This window comes from Varroa destructor, unplaced genomic scaffold (genome assembly GCF_002443255.2).
Source record: "Varroa destructor unplaced genomic scaffold, Vdes_3.0 BEIS01000005.1, whole genome shotgun sequence".
Taxonomy (NCBI): Eukaryota; Metazoa; Arthropoda; class Arachnida; order Mesostigmata; family Varroidae; genus Varroa; species Varroa destructor.
In genome coordinates this window covers 20,131,465-20,154,856 of record NW_019211458.1, presented here as the reverse complement: position 1 = coordinate 20,154,856, position 23,392 = coordinate 20,131,465, and the positions used below count along the sequence as shown (strand labels likewise).

General features: G+C 39.5%; 2 protein-coding genes across 14 annotated transcripts in view; one reads left to right on the top strand and one right to left on the bottom strand.

The window, feature by feature from the left end:
* Nucleotides 1–23,392, bottom strand: part of LOC111251101 (MFS-type transporter SLC18B1-like) — a 46,039-nt gene that overhangs the window by 2,799 nt on the left and 19,848 nt on the right. The window contains exons 1-4 of one of the 8 annotated variants that reach the window (XM_022807398.2): nt 8,248–8,670; nt 5,973–6,003; nt 2,627–3,093; nt 591–808 (exon numbers count right to left, since the gene is read on the bottom strand). In XM_022807398.2, the coding sequence (XP_022663133.1) occupies nt 591–808; nt 2,627–3,044 (636 nt within the window). In that variant the 5' untranslated portion in view covers nt 3,045–3,093; nt 5,973–6,003; nt 8,248–8,670. Of the gene's footprint in view, nt 1–590; nt 809–2,626; nt 3,094–5,972; nt 6,266–6,591; nt 6,988–8,247; nt 8,681–8,895; nt 9,051–23,392 lie in introns of those variants that run through there. The other 7 variants (XM_022807396.2, XM_086991778.1, XM_086991779.1 and 4 more) reach the window with 7 other exon arrangements.
* On the top strand, nt 780–22,335 carry LOC111251103 (uncharacterized). Of its 6 annotated transcripts, none has more exons than XM_086991794.1 (5): nt 876–1,248; nt 1,566–1,707; nt 1,996–2,080; nt 14,019–14,714; nt 15,736–22,335. In XM_086991794.1, exons 4-5 carry the CDS (start codon nt 14,567–14,569, stop codon nt 15,954–15,956), a joined length of 369 nt encoding a protein of 122 aa, XP_086847920.1. In that variant the 5' UTR covers nt 876–1,248; nt 1,566–1,707; nt 1,996–2,080; nt 14,019–14,566; the 3' UTR covers nt 15,957–22,335. The 6 variants fall into 6 exon arrangements, with proteins under 6 accessions (XP_086847923.1, XP_086847922.1, XP_086847920.1 ...); XM_086991795.1 differs by having other exon boundaries at nt 876–1,399; XM_086991797.1 differs by lacking the exons at nt 14,019–14,714; nt 15,736–22,335 and adding an exon at nt 2,289–2,628 and having other exon boundaries at nt 780–1,399.

Here is a 23,392-nt window from a genome sequence, read left to right as displayed (position 1 = left end):
TAATTACGACCATCATTCTGTCACCGACTTGAGACGTGCGATATCCTGTTTCCTATCACCAGTACCGGAGCTTTGAGGGTTTCTGGTGTCCATCAATAATGCATCAGTAACTATATATATATACCACTTATGCTCTAATACTTTGAATTGGTTGGAGTCATTGTGTCTATTTTCTGTATTTTTGGTGATCATATGATTTGATGAAAGAAGAAGAAGAAGAAGAACAATCGTTCTGCAATTCCTGGATGTGCCTGAAACAGGCCCAGTATAGTGTGTCCTTTGTATCCGTAGGTTCTGAAATGTTGGACGCGCTATTGTTTAGCGAGAGCACCAATTGTACTCGTTGTTATTCGCGTATTTCCATAGTCGCTTATCTACCTTATTCATTGATATGGAATCCATCTTTCTGTACCGTTGTTTCTTCATACTGAAAAAAACAAACAGTTTTTCTAGCTATTTCGCACTGAACGTTTTCGTTTTTTTCTGGAAATACAACCAGCATATTTTTGAAATGGATTGCTTGTGTGCTGATTATGTACCAGATGTCACCCGTTCTACCCAGTACCATGTGACCGTTCGGTGCTACTTACAACGCGCTGGGCAAGAATGTAATTCTCGTAGGAACCGATTGGCAAGAGATCGAGAGCGCCCAAGGCGATGTTGGTAAGGGCGACTGTTATCAGACCGGGATAGTAGAGATACTCAACACCGAACCGAGGAATAAATGGGCCGAAAACGAGCGAGGAGATCATTGATGATCCTGCATATAGGACAAAGGCAAGTGAGACGTGCAACTCACTGACTGTACCTGAAATGATGGATTGATAAATCGATTCAGTTATTAACATGAACTGATTGATCCGAACAATCTCGGGAACGATCGTTTGTAAGCCAATAGAAAAGGGGAGCTCTAACATTTTCGTATAGGCAATGTGAAAAGATGCACTTTACAATCTGTGTTTTACTGCGCGCTGTCAGCGGCATAACGGACGAAATAATTAGTAGTTATATCTACATAAAGTGTAAAGATCTATACTTTTGCGGAAACAAGAAAACGACACGTAAATAGAAAGCCAAGCCGTAACGGCGAATACGCAAATGAATCGTATCCGTTGCGCTGTTAGCGTCGTAAATGGTTTAAGCTTGACGTAGTTTTCGAGGGAGCTATCTCTACGAGTATCATTGACGCGTAATCCTATTAGCAGACAAGACGTCCATTTCGCACGAGGTGACTGTTTGTGAATATCGGTAAGGTGAACTGACAGAGACAGAATGCAGTATTACTTTTGAGACGCCACAAGACCGCATATGTAGCAGTGGTCTTTACGTGAGAGAATTCAGGCAACTACCTCGATAAGATCATTGAAATCGATCGGGTCTTGGATCGTGCGGTTCTATGGTATATTGGCCTGAACGAACGCTATTCGTTTAATTGCAAAGAGATAAAAATACTATTAATCATCGTCATCGTATCGACAGTTGCACAGTCGTTTCGGGAAAGGTTCGTCCTTGCCGTCGCTGTTTCCTAACATAAGATCATCTTTTTTTTCCGGTTTACAATTTAGATATCTGCCAAGGAACTGGACGGATCGGCGCCCTGAAAACGTGTGAGAGACGTACAAGCTGAACTGACTTTGAGGATAGCATCTGGAAATATCAAATGGCTTACCAGTGCCTAACTCAACCACGTGCACAACGTAACGTTGGGTAAACAACTGATAGTAGTCTCGATAGAATTATGCCGATTCCGCTAAAAGTTTGCATTAGAAAAATAGGGATTCTCTAAGGACGTAAAATTCAACATGGAAATTCTCACGAAGGCAACCGCTGGATTAGAGTGCCGCCATAACAGCGTGCTATTAAGAAACGTCATGCAGAAGGTTTAATCTGCTAGGTATACGCAGAGCACCAAATAGGACGACGCAACGTTTACCTGGTACCGGTAAGCATTAATAAGTAGCATTTGCTAAGACCATTGTGATTTTTCGATTCAAGGAACTCATCAGACATGGAAATAATTCGAAAGGAAAAGAAGCAACAGGTACACACTAACGGAAATCATCTAACCATCTTCGTAGAGGTACCCACAGTCAAAATTTAAGCCTACGGACCTAACTCTCGTAGGAAATCAGAATACATTGTATTAACCTTTAAAACATTTTTCAAAAAACGAAGTGAGCAACGAAAGCGGAGGCCGATAATGTGAAATAATCATTTGGCATTGACAGTTATCCTGCTGTTATTAAACTAAAGATGTTACGAAGTTCTTTGTGGGAACTTTTTTCCAGGTTCGTGCAACAACGATAGGGAGTCCCTCTTAAATTGGCATTAAACTCTTGCTCGTCATTACGTATTGGTATACTGTTAATTTCTTATATTATTATTATTACGTAAATATCCATTTAGATAATAGTATATTGTTCGAGATTTTGACATGAACGTTGTTTTTGTTAGATCTAAATTGTAAAAATAGAACGTTCAATCGGTCGCTTATTACTGCATGGTAATACGGTTGACACAGAATGGCTTGTACTAATTAACGCAGTGTAACATCCTTCTGCTAACAAGGGAATGCTAGTTCTAACTAGGTAATGATAAAAATCAGACAGAGGCATAGTGCCCTTACCTTCTTTGCCAAATTGTTCCATCTTTTTTGCAAGATGCTGTGGTAAAATAGGCGCAATAATGCTACCCGCGCAGAACGACAAAAAGTTAACTCCGGTAATAGTGGCTAAAAGCCACGCCTCGCTCCGGCTGATGTCTTCGGCCAGTTTGCCAATAACCCATCTGCCCACGCCGGCAAGACACGCCGAACACCAGGATGGCTCATCCTCGAAGGACCAATTCGATGTACGACTGCTGTGGGTAAACGGGGACGCGGCGGGAGGCGTTAACCACTGGCCGGGATCACTGCCTGAGCTCGATAGAGATGCTGGAGAGGTAAGGTTGTACGTGATGCCGGATAGGCGCGTATTACAGGCGGACCCTTCGTCGCTATCATCCCTGTCAGTGAGCGGCGGATGAGTTGAAAGAGCAGCAGGCATTGGGCAGAGTCAGTTGGGATTCCTCTAGACGGTGATATGGGATATTCGACTAAAAAAAAAAGTAAAGACGCGTTCCGGATTAGCTGCCGCGAGCAGATTTCATGAGCTGTTCATAATCGTTGAATACTCTTGCGGAGGAACATATGGAGCGTTTCTTGCGCCGCTCGTCACAGGCACGAAACAGTTATTTAGTGGTGGCCACTGCCGGTGCGCTCTTTTGTAGACTATCGATTGGATAAGTCTTTGCCTAAATATCAAGCATAGAATTCTGACTCTAAACAAACTGTAGAGATGATCCATGCGCCTATTTAGGTGCCTCGCCCAGGTACATCTCTCTATTCTAGGAAGGAATTTCTGTTTCGAGGTCTACATATTTCTATGAGTTTCAACTATAATCGATACTTTGAAATAATCATCTAATAATTAGTTGAAATCCCTTACTGTAAGTTAAGAGTCTAGAGCTAAGTGATCTTTCATTCAAAAGATACTTGACTTGGACATTAAAATTTGGAAATAATAATAATAATCAATATTCCCAGAACAAAATGGAGGTCTAGTCCCTGTAGCTCAGTTTGTGTTTTTTGTGCTGTATCTAGCGATACCGGGTATATAATGATAAAATAGGCGGTAAGTGCAACCCAATGGCGGTGCGGAAATGTTCAGGAACTCCAAGCTTCAAAATATGGTTCCCTTGTACGTTCGATGTCGTACTAGATCTGACAATTACCTCAAGAATACAGTACGTTGTCTATTTTGCGTATAGAAAGAGCATCAGCAACGTCAAATTGTTGCTGAGACAGCGACTGCGTATTACCTGCGGCAATAAAGACGGCATCAGTATAAAGTAAAAAGTTTCTTTGAAAACATTAACCATAGTGCACTGCCGCTTATGGAAGTTGTGGTCGCACAGTGCGGTAGTCAAAATAAGGCCTAAATGCAGTAAAGACGTCTTAACAAGAGATACAGGATAACGACTTAACAGGAGAATTACGGGAAGATCAATGGGTTTATTCACGCTGTTACAAAGCGAGCTATCTGCTTGTCCAAACATAACTTCAGGAAGTTAAGGTGACCTCGAGATACCCTTCCGTCAACTTAAAAACAGCCGAGGTAAATATCCAGACGCCTAGAATTTCACAGCGATGTAATGCAATATTAACCGAAGCCTTTGCAGCACTGCTACCGCCTCCCTCATTGAGAATAAACGTATTATATGAAAAAAAAGAGACACGGGTTTCAGCAGCTTTATAACACATTTTAGATTTACGTATACTTCATAGTTCTTTTGACCAAGTAACTACGAGCATGCAGCTTCAAGGTAACTAAAATGCTAAATCTAGCTCTAGTCAGCCTAGAAGCAATTAGTTATGCCTACGGGTCCTGGTATATAGGGCCTTGGCTTCATACATAATCGTGTCTTAGATAGTGCTGTGCATGTCAAAAAACAACGGCCTAGACAAACATTTGAGTAGTTTCTTTAAAACAGTTTCGTACGACGAATGGCCTAAAGTGTGTACCTGAGATAAATCAGGCATGGCATCAGTGAAGAATTAATCACGAAGCGGTCCTTACGAATACAGTTTTCCCTATCGAATATTTTCTTCAAGTTACGTCATTAACGCAATTCGTGGACTGTAAATTAGGTGACGGTGCTACGTCAGTAGAAAGCGAGTGAAGACGATGCAGCTTTCTAGGTGTTTCTTTTGACACGGACAATTGTGTGTCGTCGAACGTGGTTGGTAGAGTTACAAAGGAACAGTTGCCAAGAGGATCGCATACATCTTGACAGGCAAAAGAAGATATTTTTTAGGGCTCAAACCAGCCGCAGCCACAAATCGACATGCGCTCCGTTTGCAATCAATGCTTCAAACGTTCGGCCGACATGATTTTTTTTTACTGAACAAGCTTATTCAGTGCCTGTTAACAGCATGACCGCCTGCCAAGGAACTGAAGTCCTGCCCTCCGAAGCGTCATACACAAAGAAAAAAAGTAATCCGCACGACTCATCTTTATAGATAGGGGGTGGTCGCGACGAGAAGTTGCTGCCACAAGGCTCTTACCTATGTTATCACATGGCGTGTGACGAGGTTCCTGAAAGCTTGTTTACTTATTCTCGCACAACTCTCCACTTTATGCAGCATAATACCTCAGAAAATGGGTCGTATCTGTCGTCGACCAAAATAGGCTCTTTACGTCGTGTTTGCACATTTCAAATTGGTGTTTGATACGGTCCCCCAAGACAGCGATTTGGCACAGCTTATTCGGAAGATGCTGTATCTGACTAGAGCGATTTACGGTTAACAACAGACGTTATCCTACAAGATACTCCATTAACATAGATGATGGAGTGGTCCAGCCAGAATTGTTATTTCGATCAACCTAGGCATAGCACTGGATGATAACCCAAATCCAGTGTACCTCTGTTTTCGTTATGGCTGCTTTATGCCGGCGATCTTTTCCTTATTGAAAAAATACAGTTTTATGTCGAGCGGACTCCCGCAAAGCTCTCGTTAGGCGTCAGAAACGCAAAACTGGTAATCAATAGAAACAAGACGGAGGCCATGAAGTCTCACCGCAGATTTAAACACTCTACCACTCCTGTTTATTTCAAATTTACTTGTACATGTGGAAAAAAGATCGTCGAGATCGATCCCGATTCTTATTGATAAGAGAAGCGATGATCAATGAAGCCTTGAGAGGGGCAAACAGAACGAACTGACACACACCACATAGGTCTTAGCACATTTTATGTGGTATATTTGTGTTTCATTTGCCCAACGCTACGTGCGTCTGTATAAGGAATAGTAAAATATGTATCCAGGTAACACGCTGTGGTCCCTTCTATGAGCCATCTCTCTGGCTCTAGCACATTGATTCAGACATGTTCTAAAAAAATGCAAGTACACGCATAGAGTAAACATTACTAACCTTAAATTACTGCAGCTGATTTGTAAAACACCTGTGAACTCAAATCAAATACGCTGGCGATAAGTACTTGTTTAAGCCTTTGTAGCGATAACAAAACTTTGTTTGTTACGTTCTTTGCGCTTGCTTTGCAGTGTATTGACGGAACGGAAAAACGTTCGTATCAGACCTGTTGTTTATAGTATTCCATGTTTTTTTTTCACCTAATTGCGTTTATGACATTATAACTTTCGGGATATGTCCCGCTACCCAACTACACAGTGGTTGGCGAGTCTATTTTGCCAGATAGATTAAGGTAACCGCTATGGCGATTGCTTGTCTGAGAGGGGCATACCTCTTGGATTATTTGTAATTTATCTGTGTGTGTGTGTGTGTGTGTGTGTGTAGCTTGACATTAACGCTTATACGAAAGAGAAAGCATCCATAGTTACACGAGCGTTAAAGTCGAGCATAAGACAAGCAAAGGAAAATCTTCATCCGAGGAGTCTATGTTTGTAACTCAATACGATACGATAGTTGAGAAGCCAACTCCGTAAGTGTAAGGAAGGACATCCTTAATGCGTATCATTACCCGTCAGGAATTGTTTTGAATAAACGCATGGAATGTCGTACAATTACTGACCTTTCTTTTGGCCCGGAGTATTGTTCCCTGACATTCACGATTTCTACAAGAACGACTCCTATACAATCGTTCCACTTTAATCCGGCCTCCTGTCAGCACCTCGCAACTCTAACACTTCGCGAGCCCTAGCAACCATCCGGTAATGAAGCTGCTGATACTTAATTAAAAATATGAATCTTGAATGTCCTAATTTCCCACACGTCTCGGCAACTGAACGTAATCGAACGCTTGCTTGGATAATAGTCGACCATTGTATGCTGGATTTCGCTATGTTATGGGCTTATAGCCTATAGCACTAGGACGTTCGTGGACCGGCATGCACTCCCAAAACGTTGAGACTGGCTTTTTCCTGCCTACCTATGGGCTAATGCGACAGGTAGCTTAGCTTACCTTACCAATGAGTAGAATAGCATTCACAGCGTACTAAAATCTACGCAGGCGCCGCCTCTACTTGCGGCAGCCAATGGAGCGACAGGAATGATCCTCAAAAAAAGAGACCACCATCCCCCTCCCCTTTTTGTTTTTCTCGGCAGCAACAGCAGTAGCGGTTACGATGTTCACTATGTCCGAGAGTTTTTTTTTCTCTGCGTGTTTTGTTCGTGGTCTTTTGCTGCTTTGAAGCTGGTCCTGAACACAGATTTTCATCTACAGCAGGACACGTTAGAACACATTACACTTCATTTAAATTCGAGTAAAAGCGATTTGACTCGTGTGCTAGAAAAAAACCTGTCAGTAAGCGCACGAGCGCCAAATACACCGCTTCTACCCTAACCAACCGGTTTAGCTGAGGGTTGCCGATAAATCTAAGATGTAGAGGTAGAAATGAACAGTCATCTGTCACTAAACGGGAGAATGATATGGACAATAATGTCCGACCACATAGCATAGGTGTTAACTAATTAATTAACCCTAAGTATAGATATTTTCTAATGAAGCGTTTCAGCAGAGACGAGGCCTGCGGTAAAGCCAATCTCTGGCATCACGGACTATAACTACGGCTGTCGCCAGCATAAGTGTAGCGTTGTTACGCGGATGAGTTTACGTTTGTATTTTATTGGCGACAAACAGACGCCGGGACAAAAACACCGCTAATAATCAATGTCCCACCATTATCATATTATGTGGGGTGCCGCGTCTAAAAAGCCGACGTTCAAAGGCTCGGCGCCGTGGCGATCGACCGGGGCGGAAGGAAGATCATCGTCATCACTGCGATTTACTCAATAGCATTTTTTTAATGACGTTCAGCGTGCCATCGAAACTAGTGACGAACGGAGAATACAGGAGAGAATGTGTCCATGAAGCAGATACCAAGTGAATCGATTGTTCAGAAGGCAGCGGAAGACGCGCCGTTTAACGCGTAGATAAAAGCCCGATTAGAATCTTAATAGTCATGCACTATCCCATATATATAAACAATACATCTAAAACAAGGTACTGCTGTCGTCGCTAAGTTGACTATTAGAAAAAAATGTACAACGTTATTCCAGTTATACCTTCGACAAAAGCTAAATGCGCCCTGTGGTACGCGCATAGTATACAAGTTGGTCAACCGATTCCGAATCCCGTGGCACGTAGAAAGCTCTGTTAACTAAGTTTACGCTGGGCCGTGTTACAATCCTATCGAGAGTCTACATAGTCGTATAAGCTCGTACTTACCTCTCGTCAGCTTTTTAATCATTCTGTTCTTATGGTTTCAACAAGAAGCGAGTGGAAAACCTCGGTCTATAGAAGTCGTCGATGAGTTGGTTTACACATTATTTACCACTGCTACCAGCAACGCAGAACATGTGTAATATTTGACAAAACAATTTAGCTGTTACTTATTGGCGAAGTTTTTTCTCGAGAGTAAGAAGACTACCAGATGAAACTAACGTTATTTTCTATGTTTGCGCCACCGGTAAACGTAGGCCAGCCCTAAAATGCTAATGGTTTAAGGTAGTAAAAATTCGATATAGCAAGGTCCAGCTGAGGACTACGGTGGGAGTTTTTTGAGTCTCAGCTGACTGGACTCCCTGCACAAGCAAACAAATTCAACATTTCCAATGATGAACGTTGTCACACATTTGTGTGACACATAGTGCTCGGCCAATTAACATACGCTGGACGACACGAGCACCATAGATAGTGGTACGCAATGCGCAATGACTGCGGTCCTTATAACCTAGGTTCCTTTTTATAATTTTGTTTCTTCAAGAAATCATTGAACTTTAGCTGATATGACCTATCTTACCAGCTGTTTACTCTAACGTTATTTTGTTTCGCAAAAACGTTCCACTTTCCGGACGGCATAAAAGCATGTCGTACCTACAGATCAAAGACATGGGCGAAGTGTGGTAAACTTTGGCCACAAAGGCAACCAGAGGAAAATAGAAAGCACAGTCTTTCTCCAATAAACGTTGTTGGGTAGAAAAAGTTCTATTTGGCGTGCGGTGCACGTAAAATGTCGAATTTCGAAATAGCTACGTCATTCTCATAGTGCTGATATTACGTTAGGGCCATTGATTCGATCATGTCGGTCGGCGATTTTTACATTCGTACTTAAAATTCGGTCACGACATGCGTCTTCTAAGATACACCTTCGAGCTGTCCACTAATCCACTGCTCTCTCTAGTGGTATTCGCTGCTTGATAGAATGAACCAGCTGTGCACATGTTGCAAGCTATCGATCGGCGCTAAAAAGGCGGCTGACGCGATCTGCCGTTTGTTAATCATCTGCCTTTCCGACGTTGTTAGCACCGTAATAAATTGCAAATATTTCCACCGGTAAAATAGCGAGTCGATTTTTTACTTCGAGAGCTCTGCCTCAAGCGAAACTAGGACACCTCACAGTGAAGACACGAAATTTGCTGCTGAAGTACAATGACACATACGTTTGTCTGACCGCTTATAGTTATGGTGATGATCGTAATCTTAACGTTACAAAATACAGAAGTGCCTCCAGAAATAAGCTTCAGTATGATTTAGACACGATCCAATGTGTTTTAAGAAACCAATGGTAAAAGTTGCGCCACAACTTACGCCGGTTTCTTTCGTGTAAAAGGCATTTCTAAGATCTCTTTTTTTTTGTTGGAATTGAACACACAAATGTTGTCCTACATTATTACATATTACCTTGTAGCTACCAAGCCGGATTTTATTGTCATAATAATATATTTTTATAAGTGATTTTTTTATTTCGGCATTACAGCTTTCACCGTACGCAGTAGTTGAACTAGTAACCATATTTTTCTTTCTGGATTTTCTTTTGTGCATAGGATTTGTCATAGTTTTAAGTGAATATGAAGAGCAGCGAAGTGGAGAAGAGTCACATCCTGGGAACTACAATGTCTATATAGCGAACCACATTCTCTTGGACCAAAGCCTTTTTAACGTCAGAAACCCTCGCTATGGAGACGTCCTCTATAAACGTCTGAGAGCTGTCTTCCTTCATAGTCAGTACTGAAGCATAATCGACGGAATAACGTTAACGGTTCCTGGCCATACATAATGAAGATGCAGTCGTAAATTGCAATACCTAACATGGATTTCTCGAACCGCTTCAGGCTCGAAAAACTCAAAGGCATAATGCTTTGATCGACCCAAATAGTCAATCAAATTCGATGACATAGCTAAAATTCGTAGAGAAATTCATACCTTAACTGTAATAAGTTAATTAGTAATCGGTCCAGAGGAATCTCTTATTTTTGATTACCGATGAAGAGCCCGTAGACAACATACCAACTCAGTACGAACTATAATGGAAAAACTGCCATCCATATGCCGCTAAACGCAGACCTCTTTCCAAATGGGTGGATGAGTTCTGCTAAAACAGTTTAAACCTTATGAGTGCCTGTTCTAATTAATTTATCACGGAAATAGAGATTTCAGCGTAAAGAGAGCTTAATGAAGAATATAAATGCATTTAGTATCTACATTATAAAAATGTATAATATAAAAGCCTTCAGCTTTCCCTATTTTCATGTTATTCATTTTCTACGGACGTGGTGTGGGCCATTGGAAGGTCGTTCATAGCTCGAACGATCGAAAAGTTCGAAGTATCGAAAGGTTTCGATACAAATCGTATTTCAAAATGAAGTTCTCGCTCTTTTCATGAAAATTACAGCATCAATACTTTCACCAACAACTGCTAGAAGATGTCTAATAAGGATTTTCTGTCAATTTCGTCATGCGTAACTTGTCGCAACGAATTTACTAATAGTTCTATTATCGTAATAATACAAAAGAAATAATATTGGGGTTAAATCCAACTGAACTTAGTAATAAGCGACTATTATGTACCCTGCTTGTTGTAAACGACCCGCACGGAAATCGTCTCTTTAGGTCGGCATAATAAATATTTGTTTAGGAGTACGCCTGCCGGAAGCGCCGTCATACCTAGCCGTCTTGCAGCTCAGGCTGAGGTCACCACTGAGTGGTTCCGATTTCTCATTGAAGCAACCAATTCGTGACGCTTTTACATAAATTAAGTTTGCCTTTAATTAGATTTAGATAGAAGAATAGAAAATTAATTAAATAATACTATCATATTATACGAAACACGAGAATGCTTCAACCGTATCTGTACTGACGGTAATCAGAATATTCATCTTCAATGATACTGATTATATCTTTCGGTTTCACGTTGGAAGTATGACACAGTTCTATGTAATTATTGCAGACTCGTCAGAATTTCAATATTGAAAGTACGTTTTAACGATAATAGCTTTACCATGATTGGACAAGGCTTTCAAAAATAAAGTATCAGTCGCGCGCGCTTTGCAGGTCGTTTACCCGATTATACCTACAATTGATATTTATGCATGCATGTTATATTTTGACATACCTTAGGTGCACTGCTTCCATACCCAATGACACTCCCGTTGGCGGGCTCACATCGAAAGATTCGTTTAAGTGGTACACGAAACCCATAACAACGGACCTAAGGCTGCTGTCCATTCCGGCACCCGGATGGTCTACGCTATCGATAGGTTGCCATAGCTCTTCCTATTTTACCATAGTCAAGTACAAACTTAAATCGAGTCTTCTTATAATAGCAACACCTCATCTGCCTTGGTAAACCGTTGTGAGTATTTTGGTCCGTTAGGCAACCTGCGTATTAAAGGTATAGCCTCGTGCTTTATTGCTCAGCGGTCGTGTCAATACTCGATCATTGATTTACCCTTTTATTTCCAATTCTCAAGCTTGAAACAACTGTATGATAAATTGTATTTTTCGGTACTTGTTGCATAGGGAAGCGTCTGTGGGAGAGCTGACACCCCCTTGATACTGGAGACTAGATCCAAAAAGAAACCATAAAAATACACTATCTTTCTTTCCATCGTTTCCATCTGCTCGATCTACATACCTTGAAAACAAATAATCCATTGATAAATACAAGATTTTTGGGTCTGGAAAAGTGACTCAAATGCTTGTTGATTGTTTTAAGGGTCTTCGTCATCTAAATTAGCGATACCATAGAAAAATGACAGCTTCTCAATCACAGATTGACAAGATGGCCCAAACTTCGTGTATGCTGGGATGACAATATATCGGAAATTAAGTTGCGGAAATTAATGAGCGCCGAAAATTACCTATTAGGTGTAACTTGATGTAGTTTAAAAACCATAATCTACATTATGTACATTTTTGCCAACATAAATATTAAGACCATTATTACTTGACTAATTAATAACGAAACTAATCATTTTGTAAGTAGTCATGAAACAACGTGTCAAATACTTATACTAAATAATAATTATATATATTCTAACACATAAATCGGGCTGACTCAATGTGTTGTTTCTCAATTAACTAAAATACTCCGCCTAGCTTGTTTTTATGTTATTAAACCTTATCAACACAAAAGACGAAAAGGATTTGCGTGAAATCATCTGAACTAAATGAATTGTTTGAATACAAAAGAACTATCTCTGAATAAACCTAATACTGGAACTATTACCGTGTCTCAAAGACAGCAGGCGGCTACAGCTGGTCGTACAAGCGTCTATTCGGAACTGGTGAACTTTTGCCAGGTCCAGCTCAGTACTGCTTTGTATTTGTTGTTGCAGTAAAGCAACACGGTATGAATTCAAGGCCCGCCTATTGGGAAAGCTTCCACGGAAAGCATCACCTGACTGCTTGTTAGTATTAGACGGTATGAAATATACCGAGAAACTATTACGCTGCACGCGTTCACCCAGCAGAAGCGATTTCTGTTATGTGGATTTTAAGGTGTTCCTAAACTATATCAAGGAATCACGCCTGCGTAAACTGACGGAGCATCGCTGCGCGATTTCATGACTCAGTGAAATCACCGAATGCACTAAAATGTAGTTGAAGCCGCTGAAGATTTCAGCGCTAACGGCAGTCGGCGTAGCACCGATCAAAAGAGCTGTGTCACATGCTCCACGGAGTTAGAAATGGCGGATCTTGCAATGGCGGATTATAAGAAAATGCAAAAATCAGACATTTGTGTAAACCCTTCAGCTCATGCTGAAGCCACAACCAGGCTCTCCCGCTCGGCATTTTAAAAACTGTCCTTAAAATATGTATATGTATATGTATATATATATATATATATATATATATATATATATATATATGCATATACATATATATATATATATCGGTTGTTTTGAACCTTATGTTTCAGTTACGATGGTTTTTTTAAGTATATTTCCGCTACAAGATTACATTTAGCAGTATCGTTTGACGCAATGTTTTGCATTAAAAAGTTAGTAGTAAAAAATTCTGTGTTTTATCAAAGTCGCTGTGATATTGAAAGGATTATAATCGCTGGTTTACTGACTCACTTAACCAGCCTACATATATATATATATAAGTACACAAATTCCGTAAATGATAAAATGTATGTGCTTTAATTTTTTATCCGTCTAATAAGTATAGCTATTTATTAGACAAGTTTTGTTACAAAGCATAAGAAAAATTCTTGATACATCACCTTATATATATATATATATATGCTACACGTTTTAAAACGAAACATAAACATTTTTAATGCCTCACACTGTATATATACATTATACAACTTGTGTGAATGAATGTATGCTCTAGCTCTATGTTCATTTTACTAATAAAAAGCTGATGCTGTTTCTCCTCACTCTTCTCTATTTAGACAACTGCTGAACAATTTGATATTCCTATGAATATGGCTACAATAACGGTAATAGCTCAGCTAAATTCAATTGAAGTTTAAATGGTGCAAGTAATAACGTTGGCATACAATTCAAAAATGACTGTTCAGTCTTATGATCCATACTGGCAGGTTGCACCATTACAACTTACAAGTTAATAAGGTCTTTTTTTAACCGGTGCAAGTTCAGCCATCTGCAAACTTGCTTAGCCTGTTGAGTTCCGTTACTCCATGTAAAATTCTATCGAGTCATTCTCCCTATCAATCCTACGCTTTCTTCATTTCACCTCTGCAGATTAGCGATCATGTGTGAGGTTCGCTAGGATGAATCGAACGCGACCCCACCTTCCAGTTTCATCTCGTGGGATTATAGCACACGACGTAGTCGCTAGATGGAGCCACTTGAACGTTCTCCGCTGCGCTGCGCGCGCACCCTCAATGGCGCCGACTACTGATGTACTCTCATTACGGGGAGACTCTGGGGGGAGCCTCATCACGACGACCAGACCAACTCAAACATCACAACGCATTCTCTCCCCCTTTCTCTAACCTCATCGTCGAACCCCACAGATACGCCCCGATATGGAATTGAACCAGTATACGATGGAAGTTTATATGGCTACGTCCCGTAAAACCGACTTAGTGTTTAAATGAAACTATTGCGAAACAAATCGAGAAAACGGTGTAGGCAGTACTGAAAACAAACGCATTTTGGGCCAGCTATTCATCCATGAACTGGCTAGCACCCATAGAGTTCGTTCGTGCTCGGTGTGAGGCCGAGCGTGAAGTGTCTATGTGATTCGTGTTTGTGTTCGTAGTGCGACAAGCTGGACAAGAGTGGCGATGGAAACCATCACTGAGGAGGTGCTATTCGTCAAAGCGGAAACCTTTTTTGATCAGCTTCTCAACTGGAGCCTCGGTATTGCGGCAGTGTTTCAGATCCTCTGTTTGATCTGTGTCGGCTTCGCGGCGTCCGGCTCCAGAAATAAGGGTCAGTAATATTTGTGAGTAATAGAAAACAAACCCTTGACTAAGGGAATACGAACACGGACTGTTATTTTACAGCTAGCTCTATTATAAGGTAATTAACATGGATATTTTTACCGGCTAAAGCCTTTTATTTCCCAATGCGAGTAGATTACTCTGGGTTCGCATAGCTAGCCGTCCGTTTGACAGGCCCCGTTCGATTGCAGCGCTTTTATAGCGGAATGACACGTCAGACCTACGAAATTTGTCGATTTAAAACACAAATTGTAGCTAATACAGGGAAGTTCGAACTCACCGTTTTGCACACAATAAAATGATTGATTTATAAGGACATAGAATGTACTGTATTTTTTCAGATATTATTGATACTATTCTAAATTGAACTGTCCTTCAACAATATCTAGTAATTGTGAAGAAGACCACGACAATAATTTCTGAAGACAATTTCATCGGTGGCAAAATTAATTTTCAATGAACTATTCGTGCGTGTCCTAAGGATACGAAAAGGCCTTGATCTAGCCTAAGATATACAATGCTGATGAAAAAGGCTTTCGCTGTATTTTATGGATCATTTTTTTAGAGCTAACTAAAGCTCATAAGAATAGAACCAATCGTTAACTTCCCTGATGCAGTGTGCATTGAGCAGTCATATCGAACTACTGAAGCTAACGTTTAAATGATACCGAAAATGTTTTGCCGCAATACCTATCAAATGGAGATTTAGATCGACTAGCAGTGGCTCCTTATTAATTCCGCAAACTTCTTACAGATCATGATAAGTCACCCATCAATTTAAAATGAGCTCATCGGCTGGATCAAGCAAACAATAAAACTAATTTAGTCTATTTATGGATTTCCGTCCGTCTTCAGTCTTTTTCTGTATTGACGTAGAGCATACATACACACGGTGTGCTTTTGAATTCTATACCAAGACTCCCCTTCATGCTCATCAGTTTGCGCTTATGATTTTCGCTGAAACCTAAACGTCACTTTGCTGAATTTGTTTTTCCCACCTGACATTTCAGGTCGCAGCACCACTGTCCGACCACTGAATTGCCGCTGCTGCTCGCGATCGGCAACCAGACTATCCGCAGCAACGCGAGGAGCCTCGGAAGAGGCCACGTCGAACGCTTCAGCAACAAACGTCAATTCGACAACGATTGCAAGCCGAGATCAGCGTCGGACAAGCGCCACCAGTTCAAATCAAGCCCGCCATGGAAGGCATCACCGAAGGCGAAACCGGTGATGCTGCGATAAACATTTCCTCCCGGTGATGCCTAAAAGCTTCAATATATTTCTTTTATCAGCAATGGAAAGAGGAATCCGATTTGTCTGCTTTCGGTTCCTCCGGTTTTAAGCTATTGGCGAGTTGCTCGTTTTTCTCAATGGATTCTGCCAACAATACACTGTACATTTACGACGAAATCATTCCAGTTGATGTAACCATAGAAAAATAGTACTTTTTTTCCGTGTCAATATGTACCTGCAATAATAATAACTAAGACGTAATGCGGCTGAACGCGCTGCTACTGTTGCTATATTAGGCTTAGGTGGACAACGTCACGCTGCTGAGTGAAAAGTGCTATGATAATTTTTAGCTAGGGAAAAGTAATAGAGCAACTTAATTTAAATGTGTATTATGAAAGAAGCCGGTAACAGTGGCAACGGTCAATGTGTGTGTATGTGCAAGTGTCAATGTCAGTGTTTTCGAAGAACTCTTACGTGTTTCTATGTCCCGGCTTGATGACAAGAGTACTAACAAATACTTTAGACTATCTTCAAATATTAATAGATTGATAATTGATAGATGTTTTTTTGTTCGGCGTTTTGCGGCACATAGTTTATCTAAGAGTAGTCTGCGTTAGGATAGAAAAATGAAGCAAAGAATCTATTTTAGAAGCGCTTCAAGGAACAGTAAACGCCAAAATCGTTACGATAGCCGACTTGAAAATTATTCTTATGTTGATTGTGTGTATCTATGTAAATATGTATGTGTAAACTAAAGACCAAGAACCGTAGAGGCTCAGGAAAGTGCACGTAATTCTCCTGATCCTTATCTAACTACCAAATATCTAAAAGCAGACAATAGCATAAGCGACCATCAGTTCTGTAGAAATCAGACCCATCCTGGCGGTGGATGCCTATGCTCTTAAATCTCACCTTGCTACCTTTATTATTAGGTGATGACTATTGAAAAAGGTTGAGCTGAATTACTGTAATTATTCCCATTCTAAGAGTATTTGCTATTAAAACGTGGTGATAATATGATGTACATGTAAATATTTTTCTACGGCAAATAGAAGTGAAACAATGCACTCTTCGCTTGTAACCTCAAATAAATACACACTCATACCGCAGATATACTAAAAGCCATTGACAATTTAGGGGAAGATCAATATTGCAATTAATTACCATAATTGCATTGAATTTCTATCGATAAACGAAAGTGAAGAGTTTGATCATTGAATAAAATGACAAACCTTATGTAAAAACGTAATCTATGTCTTGTGTCTCGGAATGAACCTTAGATTATTTAGATTGGGCTACTTTGTCGCCGGACGCCATTCTGGGATGATGCATGTACCAGTAATAAAGAAAATAATGGACAGGGAGTTTAGACATGGATTGATCGAGCATATACACAGTAGCGCGCTGACTGCGAGTTAAGGTTTTGAGAAAAAGTCAACTTAGGCACTTTTTAATTAATATTAATGATTTTTGTTTGTTGTTGTGTAGTTCAATAGTACTATGTTAACGATACTTGAAAATCAGCTGCTGTTATTTCCTAACAGCAATTAATATATGTACTCTTGAGATCTTGTATATTTATTTTACCTCTGTCCTGATTTTAGATAACCAGTTGCGAAACGACCCGTTCGAATGCGGTACTTAAACTTAGGCTATTGTCCTTAAAGTCTCCTTGTTGTTTATTGGCCATTATTAGGAGATCTAGCCCGGCTTCTATAGGCATTGTACCTTTGGCTGTTCAAGTCAAGAGTCTGCTCAATGTAAGTGTTAGCTACGGTGATACGTGCGTTTTTATGCTTTTACGATGATAGATATCGATGGCGACTAACAGAATTCTTGCCTGAGAGCTCCGTTACACAAGGTTTCATTTGACGTTTGTTGCCACCCTGTTTAAATATTGACCACATCAACATTGCAATGCCTCTTTATGTGGACATGACAGAGTTTAATAGTGATAAATCATAAAATCATGGGTTTTTGTACCCTTTTATTTGTCTAGTATGATTTGGTATTAATCGGGTTAGCATGCTATTCGTCTTAGCTATGTGCCGCTGCCATAAGCGTATAAATAAACGACTGCAAAACTAAACTAAAAAATTGTTCTGCACCTAAAAATGGCATTCATAATATGAGGTATGTTTTTCGTTACCTTACAGAAACAGTCGGAAGTATCTGGATTTTTTAAATTTAGGAAGTTTCCTAAATTTTTTGGGCTATTTTCTGGCTTAGATAGTTATAATAGTTTTCCATATTATGTTCTGCTGTAAAAGAGCATTGTTCTTCTTGCAAGTCAGATAGGTCAAGGGTGTCTTCATGGGTGTTGTGGTTATTGCTTCGGTTATTGTACGCCGGTGCAAATCTTAGTGTTGATTCAAGGCCTCTCGTGGACGTAGAACGTTGATAAGTACTTGCTGGCTTTGTTCGATGGGGTCTCAATAGACCTCCAGTCTACTATTTGGACCAAACGTATGCAACATACGAATATGAGAAAAATGATTAGATTCGACAACAACAATGTTGTAGTTTCAACTCGTAGACCCAAAAATTTATAGAAAAGTGTACGGAACCGTTAGTGACAGAAAAACTTCAGGTCGAAGTTGGTCATAAACTGAAGACGGATTTTCAGTTCAATACAGATCGTTTACCTAAGTTTTGACAGATTTTCCGTAGATACAGAGGGCAATTTTTTACGCTTTTTATATCCCAAGTTCTACGATCTGGGTTGACGCGGTCTATGAAAAATACATTATATTAATCTATTAAGCTTTTATATTACAATGTAGCATATTCCAAATGTTATCATTATATAATCAACTAAGTTTAAATATATATCCTAGCGTCTCTTGATGTTCGAAAAGTCGTTAAAATTGACTACTTGAGCTATCCAAGGGGATGAAGTACGTAAAGAGCACTTCGTACACGTGATGGAAAATGAATCGCCCTGCAGAGTAAGATTCTATGTATTTGAGTTTCTTATGAATTAACTCTAAGCGTCGGCAAATCAACCTCTTGCATGGATTGTCGAACACAAGGACACGTCAGTATATATACATATAATACCGTAAATTCTGTCGAATTTATGGTTTGATACTCCTTATTTATTATGTGGCCTCGCTTGTAGTTATCGTTCTCACTTGAACCATGGTATTGAGAGTGCCATCATTGTTGAAGAGAGCGTTGACGTTTTCGCTATACAGGCTGTAGTAACCTATAAAAAGTAGTCGTGACATTGAAGGTCTATATATATATATATATATATATAAATAACTGCATTGTTGAACCATCCCTCTTAGCGTTACCTTTTTAAGAGACAGTCTGCGATATCGCATGAAGTCTCGAGACAGTACAGATTTTTTCCTGTTAATCCATGTTGTTTTTCATAGCATCATTTTTGTTAATTGTAAACTCAGACAACCTGCTCTAATGTCTTGCTGCTGGTAAGATTAAAAACCTAGAAAGGATTTTGGTGAGTATGTTAAAACTGTTGGTAATACTTCATGGTTTCTCTCCGAGTCTGAATTCACAAGTCCAGGGGACCACGAAACACTGAGAACCACTTAACTGACGGTCATCCAGAAAGCACTTGAATAGTATTCAACAAATTTATACGCCTAGGCTAACATAGACTGATATATGCCTAGGCCAACAACATGGATTTCAAAGTGAATTCTTCCTGATTTAAATATAAAAACAAACATATGAACCGATGTGCTTGTAGGTGTATTATAAATAATACTGTTCTTCAGAAAAACAAATCGTCAGTTAGTGTATATGTTATTATCTTGAGAAGCTAAACTGCATTTTTAGCTATGATATTTTTGGTGACCTTTAATAGCCAAGTGGGGCTTGTCAAGAAAAGGGTTAGTCCTTGGTGTTGGCGGTGTTGTAAAGCTTGCTTTTGCAGAATTCCCACTTTTCGACAAATAGTTGAAAAAAGTGATGGCATGTATTACAGTTCATCTAATCCGCTCGCATGGATGTCATAATTAGAGTAGCGGGCAGTGCAGGTAATAATAAATCAATTATTGATAAGCAGCAGCTCATCTGCAAAAGGGAAAACCTATTTAGCTAATTTGTAGGCAGACCTAAATTCCTGCTATCTAAATATGCACCTGCTTTACACTTGAACAGAATGTTTTATCGTCATTATCACTAACCGAAGCCTGTTTGTGTGAAAGTGGAACCTGTCGAAAATTGGAAATGGCCTGAAGTTGCCTTTAAGCACCAACATATAAGTTCTTCCCATACGCCAATACATAAAACTAATGGGAATAAAGGCCAGATGAGAAAAAGGGGTTTGAACCTGAGAATTGTTGCATCTTGCAACTAATAACGCGATAAAGTTTTTTGTTGGTGCTACATACGTAACTAGCGATTTCAAAAAAAAACTGCAAAAGCGCATAGATAGAATAGTTTTACAAAATTAATAACGAGAGCCTCTCAGAATGAAAAGCACTGTTCGGCTAGCTATCTTCATGAGTTGGTAATATTCCTGAATAAACTCGCTATCGAGGACCACTATACCACGACATTTTTTTCTAAATAAATTATGATTCTTGTTATTTTGAAAACGGTGAAACAGTAAATTAATTTTATTTAAGGGTTGTATATTCTTCAAGGATACTATTGGTACCAAATGCACCAAGAAACGATTTTTGGCTAAGACCCTACCCCAGCAGGTTTATCACACATGCTTGATACTGCCAAATTAACAATTACTATTTTTCAGCTTGAAAATATTTTTCATAGCTTTTTGAGGTCTCCTTGTAAAGCTTTAGGCAGAGTGCCGAATATAGAAATAGTGTTTCGTGAGGTTTGGCCCATCTTCCCATGCTGTCCTCCCAACACGTATACGTATTCATAGATAGAATGTTACATAAAATAATTTATTTTAAGTTAATCGAACCCTATTAAGCGCCGAAACACGAAACGTCGAGTACGCACAGCTGCGTATTATATGCACACCCATTACGATATCTAAAAGCAATTTGATTTAGGTTGTTTTGATTCAAATTTGCCACAGATGATATAGTATTACCAACGTTTAAGTAATAATGTAAACATTTTGATGACGCCGTTCTTACACATTTAGCTTCAAAGACAGTTGTAGCCTAGGATGAAGCTTCTTCATTATGCAGTTTTGAAGTTACAAACAATAAAAGCATACTATAAGCGAGGACTGTTGTCTTCCTTCTGGTGCGCTTTCATGCTTAGCAACTTGATGTAGGCAGAGACCTAAATCCCTAAAAGTCCACATCCATGAGGTATAAACGTGCGCTTCATAAACGATTGAATAAAAATGTTTATAGGATGTGTGGTATATAACGTACATGTGAGGTAAAAGAACTTGGAAAAAATAGAAGGAAAGTACTGGGTATCTGTACGATATCTATTTTCTATTGGACAGACGTAGTAATAACAGGTCACATGCCATGATACTTTGCGAGGTGTCTAACAGATAACCTTTATATTCTAACTATTCGATACAAAAACTTACCACAAAGACCAAACATGTTTTAGCCATTAGTAGAGTGCACACTAAGTTTTTACATTTTGACGCAGCCTACGGAGACACGGCATACCGGAAATAAAGGAGCTCCATACAATCGCTGATATTACGCTATTTTACAAATTACGCAATGACAATATGATTTATATGCATGAAGCCGGAAACAATGGTTCGCCGAATGGGTCAGATAATTTGATAAAAATAAGTCGCTCATACAGACAAAATCTATAATTTTATTCTTATGGGGGGCACCTCGCCGCTTGAGATCTACGCTTGTATTTGTATATACCCTTTCGTATACATTTAATAAAGGCGACCTGGATTTAGCTAACGTACGTCTTCGGCAGTAAGTTCACTCCCTAAATCCATGTTTATTCAAACGTTGTTCTCTACTTGGTAAATGTCTCTATTCTTAAAGGTAACACACGAGTGCACCACTGATAATTTACGGAATAGGTCACTAAAAATCATTCACTTTATGTACATCAAAACGTCAATGAATATATGTTTCTTGTATATAATTTGACATGAAATCCATACTGTTTTTCCTCAACCATACGTTGATTACCTGAAGTAACGTATTATGGATCTATGTACAACGGATAAACATAAAATGCGGATGAAAAACATAAACACATCGGTCAGAAAAACAACAATATATAATTCGATGCTGAAATTAGTAAGCGTTAAATTGGCCATTAACTTACCTAACAGTAGATAGTTCACATGTAACGCTTAACATGTATACTCATAGAAACTTCATGTGTCACAACATTAAAAAAAACTCGATTTGATGTAACAAACTTTGAATGCGTCAGATTGAGGAGCGAAATTTTAATAAAGTGTACATGTATCACAAGAAGCATTACTTTAATATAATTCTTTAGATAGTTGGAAGCAAGAACAAGTAATTGAATTTTTCCTTTTAGCTGAACCGTTAATTCTATTTGACAAAAGAAGTAAAGTAAAGTAAAATAAAATAAAACGTATTCACTTCTTTTTCTGGAGTCCTGTATTTGGAGGAGCCTAATTGCAGTTCTTCCTGTCGTGGTATCTGCAGACCATGTTCATATTATTCAGTAGAAATTCAACACGAAACGACGTGACAAATGGAGCCACTAGCCTCGTTGCCTCATAGTTATTTATAGGATGAAGGTTAAGAAGCTTATTTCGGTTAAGGGCGAAGCTCGCTCCGAATAGAATGGCTTAACCTCTCTCTGCTAGTGGTCATCGACTTGATAACTGTCAAAGCAATGTCAAAACACAAAACATGAAGGCCCAGCCAAATCCGAATGGTGTTAAGAAATAATTCCTCTCTTTAGCTTAATCATAATGTAGGGTCGTCATATCGATTCGTTGCCGAGAGTAACGCTTGCAAAGTCGCGCTTTTGACACAATGGACACCCGACGCTCATTATCGATTTAGGCTATAGCGGCGATGCAACGCATCACTCTGCACGGGTCGTGAGTGCTGATATTCAGCATCGACGATAGGCAGTGATCGATGCTATTTTGAAGAACATTATCCGTTAAGCCCACAAGGATAGGGTTTGTTCTCCATTCTCCAGACTGACAGTAATTAATGATTGACCATCTTTGTTTACCTTTAGGCAACTTACTGGGAAACATGCAGTAAACGTTTCTCAAGTCGAAATGAGTTAATTTGCGCCGTGTCAAGGATCAATTTTTCCGTCAAATAAGCTCCTGACTATATACCGAACTAACACTTCATTAAAAAGCTAAATGTAGCGATCATTTATTTCCATTAAATAGGATACATTTCTGCAGCCGATCGATTTCGATCGTCTAGAATATTTGATCGAGCACTGCATAGCGGAGTAAATGTAAAATCAAGCGACAAGCATTAATTCGTATTGAGAACTTGTATTGTTACAAAAGTGTCTATCGTAAGATCGATCATACAT

What these genes read in the sequence shown, in the direction of transcription:
- LOC111251103 (XM_086991794.1), top strand. Translation starts at nt 14,567, where the DNA reads ATGGAAACCATCACTGAGGAGGTGCTATTCGTCAAAGCGGAAACCTTT. An exon ending in GTCCGGCTCCAGAAATAAGG is followed by an intron (nt 14,715 to 15,735) that starts GTCAGTAATATT and finishes CTGACATTTCAG; the next exon opens with GTCGCAGCACCACTGTCCGA.